At 44.2% G+C, this 10,363-nt stretch overlaps 1 protein-coding gene across 1 annotated transcript; it reads left to right on the plus strand.

Moving 5' to 3' along the window:
• Positions 1 to 5,331: 5,331 nt before the first annotated feature.
• On the plus strand, positions 5,332 to 6,942 carry LOC308290133 (sodium-dependent lysophosphatidylcholine symporter 1-B-like; the record flags this gene model as incomplete). The annotated part of the gene is made up of 1 exon (XM_080731908.1): positions 5,332 to 6,942. The coding sequence occupies one exon, from the start codon at positions 5,332 to 5,334 to the stop codon at positions 6,940 to 6,942; it is 1,611 nt and encodes a 536-aa protein (XP_080588034.1).
• Positions 6,943 to 10,363: the final 3,421 nt, after the last annotated feature.

Here is a 10,363-nt window from a genome sequence, read left to right on the forward strand (position 1 = left end):
TTTCTATAATAGTTTGGATGTTTGCACAGTGGTTTATAAAATGTTCGAATAAAGCAGCCAAGTAATGAAGGCTTCTTAAATGTTTGCTACCAGAAGGGCTCCCTAAAGTGTTTTTCCTTCTTGTTTTAAGAGCTCATTATGTGCCTTCAGAGAGTCATTAAGTTACCCTTCAATCCTGTTGATTCTTCCCCATGGATCCAGTTGTCTTCCTCTTCACACAACCCCACCCCCAGTGGTGGAAAAAGTATTCACATTTTTTTTACTAAAGTATCAATACTGCAATGTAGAAATACTCTTGCATGTCAAAGTCCGGAATTCAAGATTGACTATGAGTAAAAGTACAAAAGTATTGGTATCAAAAGGCATAATGTCCCATTTCACAAGTTTTGAAATGTATAACATGTATAAAAGTCCTTTGAAAATATTGGATCTACAAGCTCACAGTCAAGCTCACAATTTGTCGCATTGCACTCATTGTGAGCTTGTAGATTATTTTCTACAATCGCAATGAGATCATAGATCTGCTATTTCTGAGCGGTGCAAACCGCTCCTATAAGTGGCTGTGTGTGTGTCCGTAGCCTTTTTCCTCAGCGTTTTGTCATTGCGACCGAAGGTCGCATATACTCTGAAGAACCGTGTCGCTTGAGTGTCCTTCCTTCCTTCCGTATCCTCGTGACCGTCCGTATCCTCTGTGATGTCAGTGTGATGTCAGCGAGTTGTGACATCACCTCCTGTACAGGGCGGCTACACGAAATGTGGATAACACTATATATGGAGATAGTCTAGTCCAATATGTCATATGGGACTACCGTCATAGACAGTAGCCATTGTTAATCCGGATTCAATGGCTGACTGTCTGTACAGGAAGTGATGTCACATGACATACTTTTTATGCCCATATATGAGTCCTAACATGGAGATGTGGATAACACTATATATGGAGATGGAGATAGTCCAGTCCATCATGTCATATGGGACTACCGTCATAGAAAGTAGCCATTGTTAGGCCGGAGTCAATGGCTGTCTGTCTGACTGTCTGTACAGGAAGTGATGTCACATGACATACTTTTTATATATATATATGTAAATATGGGGGCGTCTGTGTTAAAAACGTTTCGTTGTCAAGCTCAACGTTGGGCATTTGGACCTATACATGGAGAAATGGAGCGAATCTGTTTGGCCTAAACATGGAGATGTGGAGAACACTATATATGGAGAAAGTCTATTCCATCATGTCAGTGTGATGTCAGCGAGTTGTGACATCACTTCATGATGTCACGAAAATGTAACAAGGAGGTGGCAACGGGGCGGCCAGATAAAGTTATTAGGCCTGGATCCAACTTTAAGTCGACGCACATGATTCCAGAAGTGTAGTGCTTATTCGCTCTTGTATCAAACCGGTACTCGAAACGTACTTAAAATTTAACATATTTTCTAAAGTAAATATGGGGGCTGCTGTGTCAAGAACGTTTCGTTGTCAAGCTCAACGTTGGGCATTTGGACCTATACATGGAGAAATGGAGCGAATCTGTTTGGCCTAAACATGGAGATGTGGATAACACTATATATGGAGATAGTCTAGTACATCATGTCATATGGGACTACCGTCATAGACAGTAGCCATTGTTAGGTCGGAGTCAATGGCTGTCTGTCTGACTGTCTGTACAGGAAGTGATGTCACATGACATACTTTTTATGCCCATATATGAGTCCTTCTGTACCACATCTCCATGTTTAGGCAAACTCCACACAGAAAGGCCCTATCGCCAACCTAACCTAGGGTGTGAGCGATAGGGCCTTTCTGTGTGGAGTTTGCGTGTTCTCCCCGTGTCTCCTAGGGTTGATACCCTCACAAAAACATGAACAAACTCCCCCCAGAATGACAACAACTAGAATCGTCAGAGAAACGCTGTGGTTGGCCAGATTGTCAAGAATTGGCGCGACCTCGCCCTTTAGGGCGAGGTTGCATGTCACCCTGAGGTCGCATTCCACCCTCGGGTGTCTTACTAGTAGTAAAATGTGTGTGTGTCCGTAGCTGTGCGTGTGTCCGTAGCCTTTTGCCTCAGCGTTTTGCCATAGTAAAATGTGTGTGCGAAGCATCATGTTTGTCTAGTGATGTCATATGTCGTATGTCTGTAGCCTTTTTCCTCAGCGTTTTGCCATAGCAAAATGTGTGTGTGTCCGTAGCTGTGCGTGTGTCCGTAGCCTTTTCCTCAGCGTTTTGCCATAGTAAAATGTGTGTGCGTAGCATCATGTTTGTCTAGTGATGTCATATGTCTGTAGCCTTTTTCTTCAGTGTTTTGCCATAGCAAAATGTGTGTGTGTAGCATAGCCTGTACATCCTAGACTTAAATCCTAGTCTGAAGATGTTATGCAAGCACGACCACCGCTCACTTCACATTGCGTGTGATTTTTATTTGAATAAAATTGGACAAATCTTGACACATCTTCTCTTACGAGGGTCCCTGGCACGAACTCTCTTCAAATGGTGGTCCACGGTAAAATACATGCTATTTGAGGTCTACTCCACATGAAAATGTCCTCAGAAACCCAATGCAGATCCGTCATGGATTGTTTCCCAATCTTTCATTTAGGCTATTTAAAAAATTGTCCACTCTGCTCTATGCAACACTGCTTAGATCAAAACAGCAGAACAGGATTCAGAGGAAATGTGTCATGGAACTTTGGCTATTTATGGAAAGATGTACCTGGGTGGGTAGAGTAGTACTGTATGATCTCCATGTTCTGTTCAGTTCTTAGATCAAACCCTTTTCATGATCTGTGAATCATGAACAACAACAAGGCTGACACGGCGCACAATGAATTGCCAGTGTTAGTCCAGAGGTTGCCGTGGCAACTGTAGAAAGCGAAGCAGAAGCGAAAGAAAGACATGACGGCTCACCCGCATGTTTCCAAAGATCCTTTCCATAGGAATATACCAATTTTGATGTGTTGCACGAATGTAATCACCAGAATGTCATAGATTGAAAGCCTTTATGTAAACTCTTCGCATCAGGCAGGGTGATTGTACTGTATAGGGATACAGATACATGTATACTTTAATATTTATTGACGGTGTCTTTGGGTTCTGCACCAGGTGGGATGATTGGGTGTATACGTTGTGGGCAACTGAACCAAACCAAGACACAACACTTGTCAGTGTGAAAGCCAAATAGCGCATTTATTTGGGGAAATCATACAGAGTGCGGGGAGGGGGGAAGAATAATCAAATAATCAAATAAACAATAACAAATGCAAATAATAATAGTTCTATTGTCTTCTTCTTCCTTCACAGGTAAGCAGTGCACAACAGTCTTTCTTTCCTTTCGCCGCAGGTAGGTATGAGCGTTACTTTCTTCTCTCTAGGGTAGGTAGGTATTAGCGTTAGCCATGCTCTCCCCCTGGTGACGTGCTTACCTGGCAGTGCCCCTCATATTGAGATACCACAACGTCTATGCTCTTACGAGCGGCCCTCCCTGTCTCGCCTACATGCGCTTCACCGCCGATCAGACATACAGTATATGCCCATATGGAAATCTCTGTATCTGTACTTCTATGCCATGTACCGATGTCTCTGGTTCACATTGGCACATTTCACTCAGGTTTTTTTTCATCTCACTCATGTCACTCAGGTGCACTGCAATGTAGTTTCAAATGCACTACATTGCAGATGCTTTTTTGAGAGTAAAAAACGAAAAAAGAAGAAGACACGTGTGACATGCATGATCTGGGCAGTTTGCCCCAGGAAATGTGCCAATCTCAACCCAAAACAACGGTATCTGTAACACTGCCATTGATACTGCCTGTCTTTGGGAAAATACTTTATCTCAGGTTATCTTCCCAGATACTGTTTTTGGTCAAAACAAGCTTTTTTCTATGGGCCCTAACTAAGAACACCATCATTGCGGATAAAAATCCAACTGGCCATGTGCTCTTTGTGTACATCCTGGCCACATGGTGTGTCCCTGTTGCCGTGAAAATAAGGTAAAAATCACACTCATTGTGAAGTGAGCAGGGCTATTTATTAAGCATTCATTAAGCATCCCGCAAAGCTTGGCCAATGTGACCCTGGGTGTATACAACAAACTTTGATCGCTTTGTGCCACGATGAGGGCCAGATGTAGGCCATGCTTTGCGTCCCGGACAAAGACAGATGTTGGAGCTTAACTCCTTCCAGGAGCACCGCTCAAAAATCACCTCCAGTGTGAAGTGAGTGGTGCCTTATATAAGTAAATGGTGGCTTTAGCTCCCATGACACTTTTTTGAACTTCAACTTGTTTAGCTTTACACAGTTATGTGTGCTTGTATTTTTCTCGTTACAATCTTTTATACTTTTTGAGATTTTCCCAGTGAATCCCTATGGGAAATTAAATGAATTCTGTCATAACATTTATATTACTGCTTGTAATATAAATAGTAGCAATACCACAGAATGCTGCATGAGTTCAATGGACCTTTTCCTGTGACCTTTTGTGTGAACCCAAAACCTCACAAAAGTCTGTAACCATTTCTGGAACCCCAAAAGTCCATTGAGTTCAGCGAGCCCACACAGTTTCTGCAGGAACTGCATTTCTAGTTTCATTAACACTTAAGCGTCCCACGAAGCTTGGCCAATGAGCCAAGTGTGGGACATACATACTGTACGTACGTACGTACGTACGTACGTACGTACGTACGTACGTACGTACATGCATACATACATACATACATATACATACATACATACATACATACATACAGTACATACATACATACATACATATATATATACATATATATATATACATACATACATACATACATACATACATACATACATACATACATACCGTACATACATACATACATACATACACACATACATACATACATACACACACACAGACATACATACATACATACATACATACATACATACAGACATACATACAGACACACAGACAGACAGACAGACAGACAGACAGACAGACAGACAGACAGACAGACAGACAGACAGACAGACAGACAGACAGACAGACAGACAGACAGACAGACAAAGCCAGATGTAGGAGCAGTTAGCACTGCTCCTACTGTACATCTGGCTTAAGGGAATAAGGGAACACTCTCTTGAATGACACTTCTGGAAGGACCCATAATGTAGGCAATGGTTTGTGTTGTCTGTGACATCAGACCAATGCTCGGTTTGCCCTATAAGTTGTTGTAGGGTGGAATTCTGCTAAATGTGGAGGGCTTAATTGGGAACGATTTGGGAAGGTCTCAAGCAGAGGTAGGAGTTACTGTGGCTACAAACGTACTACATCCACCCGACAGCTCAAGCATAACAGAGTTATTATGGCCCAAGACGTGCCGTCCGACACAGATTTATCGAATAATCAGGCAGTCATCTCAAATGGCATCAGCTCAGACGGCTTTAAAGTTGCTGATGAGCATGAGCCAAGGGACAGTTTGTCAGTATGCAATAAACTGTGCTATGCCATTGGTGGAGTGCCTTACCAGATCACAGCAACTGCCATGGGCTTCTTCCTGCAGATCTATCTACTGGACGTCGCTGAGCTGAACCCTATCCATGCTTCCAAAATCGTGTTTGCAGGCCGAGTATGGGACGCGATAACAGACCCCGCTGTGGGCTATTTTGTGTCGCGCAGCCCATGGACGCGGTACGGACGCCTGCTGGCCTGGATTGTGCTGTCAACTCCTTTTGCTGTGGTGGCATATTTCCTCTTATGGTACGTCCCCCCTTTTGAGGAGGGCAAGGTCTTCTGGTACCTGGTGTTCTACTGCCTCTTTGTGACACTACAGACTTGCTTCCATGTGCCCTACACTGCCCTCACCATGTTCATATGCTCAGAGCAGCAGCAGAGAGATTCGTGCAGCGCTTACAGAATGACTATGGAGGTTCTGGCCATGTTGATCGGTACAGGCGTCCAGGGGCAGATAGTGGGCAGGGCCAGTGCACCGTGCATCACTGAACCCAGTGCTGTCATAGCGGAACTCAACAATTCTACCTCCATGTTTGTGGCCAATACTTTCACTCTTGACATCTCCCTTGACGACACAAGATTCGCCTACATGATGGCCTCGTGTGCCATCAGCGCCATCTACATTTTCTGTGCCACCGTTCTTTTCTTTGGAGTGAAAGAGAAAAAAGAATCTTGTGCCGGGGCAGTGCCCATGTCTTTCCTCCAGGCAGTAAGGACCGTTATGGGGTATGGACCCTATGCAATACTGAACATAGCTGTCCTATTGACAGGAACAGGTTTCTATTTCCTGGAGGGGAACTTTGCCGTGTTCTGCACCTATACACTGGAATCTGGAAGAAATCACTTCCAGAACATTCTACTGGTCAGCATGATCTCCGCCGCCTTGAGTGTCCCCTTCTGGCATTGGTTCGGAAAGAGGTTTGGGAAGAAGACAGCTTTTTATGTTGGAAACTCTTCCGCTATTCCCTTCGTAATTCTGGTAGTAACAGTGGAGAAAAACCTGACCGCCACCTACATTTTCTCCTTTGCTGCTGGGGCGGGCATAGGTGCAGCCTTACTGTTGCCGTGGTCCATGCTTCCCGATGTGGTCGATGACTTCAAGGTACACAATCCTGACTCCATTGACCACGAGACCATCTTTTTCTCATTCTATGTCTTCTTCCAGAAATTTGCAGCTGGACTTTCCCTGGGCATTTCTACACTGAGCTTATATTTTGGAGGCTACATTACTAGAGGCTGTTCACAACCAGACGTGGTTAAGCTTACCCTACGACTGCTGATCTCTGCTGTGCCCGTGCTGTTCATTCTGGCTGGCTTAATTGTTTTCTACTATTATCCAATCAATGAGGAAACAAGGCAAAGGAACTGCAAATTGCTCCAGAAACTGCAGGAAAGCAAACCAATACCAGAATTGACTCAAGAGATTCAGGAGGACTCACCAGAGCTGTCCAACATGGTCTAGAATCTTTTAGAAACTGTTAGGGTCTCCAGAGCTGGGCCTGACCAATATGGTGCTCGATTTTAGCCCTTTCATTTCAGCCAATTCCACCATCAATTGTTGTGTTCATAAATAAATGGCATGACTTTATGTCTGTAGGAAGGCTACTCATCGTATTCTGATGGTTGTCAATGTGGATAATTCCTGGCTGAAACGAACCTCAAATTTGGAGATGTAATGACATCATTGATACACCAGACAGCAGGGCTTCCGCTGGGTGTGTCTTTATTGTCATTATGGCAAGACCCTGCAAGAGCTAGTTTCACATTCAAAATAATGTCAAATCGAATCATGCAGAATAAAAGATGAAAACATTTCTGCCGTTTCATTCAATAACCATTTTTTATGTCTTCCCGGAAAATTGCTACCGAAGTCTGACGTCTCTGCCGCTAGATGCAACTATTACAAGGGTTCCCATTGTTTATTTTTTGTATCGATATTCCTGTAGGGGAATCTTAGATCACCTCATATAAGAACTGTGTTCCAAAAATTAACACACCACTTCGGCGATTTTACTCATATGGATAAGAAGCATCTACCAAAGGTGGAAATGTACACATTTCCGCAAAGAGTAACACAATAAACGCTAACGAGTCAAACAAAACCCAACAACTACATTTCCCATGAACGCGGCTGGTAGGAAACAGTGCTTTCAGACCCGGAAGTGTCCCGGAAGTGTAGTTTCCACCTTTTTCCGCAGAATTAACTAGATTTTCTCCAGAAACAGGCCAACCAGGCCATATCAAATATGAAAGAATATCATAAACGATGCAGAGCCACCCCCCTGACAGAAACTCCTGGACGATTTGTTTATTCTTATATGACGTGATCTAAGATTCCCCTATGGGGATATCAATACCAAAAATAATAACGGGAACCCGGGTAAGGGCGCCAGCTAGTGGCATGACGTCAGGACAGGCTCCATAGCTTTACTCGCTTCTTCAGAGAGATTCCTCTCCTGGTGCAAACATGTACTGTAGGTGCCTCGAGTAGTACTGCGTAAGTACTACGTTCTGTGATTTTGTATGTGGCGTATTCATTTGTGTTTACGCCCATAGCCAATAAGGGATCAGCATTCTTGGTGACGTCACCAACCAGCAAGTGCGACCTCATCTATCTATAAATGCGACAAATCTCTGTCTGTTTGTTTGTTTGTTTGTTTGTTTGTAATCCGCGTATCTCGAGAACCGTTCGTCCCACCGGCTTCAGATTCGGCACGCGCGTTCCCCGCCGCCGCGCGGAGTGCAGTGCCGGGCCTCGACCCGACCCGCGGTTTTCCGAAACCGGCGCGAAACGTTCGGAATCTCCTTATGCAGAGCTGATTGTTGACATCAGACTGTTCCGGAGGAAATCGGCGCAAGCGCTGAGTCATTGTGACATCACTTCATAAAAGGCTCTGACATCACGTACGCCACATGAGTCAACACAAAATCTCTGTGAATGTGTATGTATGTATGTAATCCGCGTATCTCGAGAACCCTTCTTCCCACCGGCACGCGCGTTCAGATATGGGCATAAAGTCTGACATCAGAGTTTTCTGCAACCGGTACTGTGTGTGCAGAGATCTTCATATATGGGCATAAGTGGACAAAGACAAACAGATGGTCAAAACGGGTCCTATGACAGGTATATTGGGGTTTGCATTAAAGGGTGGGGCATTCATGGGGTTTGCATTAAAGGGTGGGGCATTCATTCCCTATTTCAAATTCGGCACGTGCGTTCCCCACCACAGCAGGTAGTGCAGTGCTCGGCCTCGACCCGACCCGACCCGATACACGATTTTCTGCACGAAAGGTTCGGATTCTGATGTCTGACATCAGGATTTTCCGGAACTGGCACTGTGTCTGCATAGATCTCCATATATGGGCATAAAATGGATGCAGACAGACAAATACAGATATCTCCATATATGGGCATAAATGGACACAGGCAAACAGATGGTCAAAGATCTCCATATATGGGCATAAAGTGGACGCAGACAGACAGATACAGATATCTCCATATATGGGCATAAATGGACACAGGCAAACAGATGGTCAAAACGGGTCCTATGACAACAGGTATAATGGGGTTTGCATTAAGTTTGTCTCCTCCTCCATCTGTTTGTCTGTGTCCCTTTATTCCCATTATGGAGATCTCTGTATCTGTCTGTGCCACCGACTGTGTTGCAGACACAGTGCCGGTTCCCCCTTTAATGCAAACCCCATTATACCTGTTGTCATAGGACCCGTCTTGACCATCTGTTTGAAAAAGCGACAGAAATCTCATATATGGGCATAAAATGGACGCAGATAAACAGATATCTCCATATATGGCATATATGGGCATACAATGGATGCAGAATCACAAAGATCTCCATATACGGGCATAAAAGGGACACAGACAGACAGATACAGAGATCTCCATATATGGGCATAAAATGGACGCAGATAGACAGATATCTCCATATATGGGCATATATGGGCATAAAATGGACCCAGAACTATAACTGCAGTGATCTCCATATATGGACATAAAATGGACACCGACAGACAGACAGATACAGATATCTCCATATATGGGCATAAATGGACACAGGCAGACAAATGGTCAAAACGGGTCCTATGAAAACAGGTATAATGGGGTTTGCATTAAAGGGCGGGGCATTCATTCCCTATTTACATTGTTCCGAGTTGGCCAGGTCGCCGACTAGACGCTGGGCCTCCCGAAGGGCGGCCCAGCTTCTAGTATAAATAACAGGGTGCGCCCTGCTGGCGCACAAGTAGGCCATACATGGCCACGAGTGCACAGGGTGTAAGTCTAGTCACTCGACGGAGTGGAGTCTAGTTGGACATTATATAGTCCAATCAGAGATCAGAAAAGTGTTAACAACAAATGATATATTGTGATGTCAAGCGAAGCATGACCAATCGTGTCTGATTGGCCATTACAATGTCCATGATATTCAGCCTTACAACCCGGATAACATCAGTCAAAAGGTTTACAAAACACAGGTTCACTTTGCTGGCAAAATATTATCTGACCAAATTCAATAGTGTGTTGTGTTATGTTCCTGGCCTAGGGGTTACATGGAACATAACAAAAACTGGGGGAGACGCAGTCAAAACAAAGTTTAAACAATTTATTTAAATAATTAAAGTTAATGAAACATACCAAAATGAAGAGTGAGGTGTGGAAGTCAGTCAGATCAGTAGTGAAGTGCATGTATGGATGAGTGAGAGATGTAGTGTGTGAGTGTTGCATGTGCTAACAGAAATAACAAGTAAGGGGAATGGTGGGAGAGGAGCTGGAGTGAGGAGAGCTGGGAGAGGACTGGGGAAGCAGGCTTTTATAGGTGTGGACCGGGCCCAGGTGCACACCAATCAGTCTTAACGATGCTGCTCCC

Source organism: Nannobrachium achirus (genome assembly GCF_963921795.1).
Source record: "Nannobrachium achirus genome assembly, chromosome: 8".
In the NCBI taxonomy this organism is placed as follows: Eukaryota; Metazoa; Chordata; class Actinopteri; order Myctophiformes; family Myctophidae; genus Nannobrachium; species Nannobrachium achirus.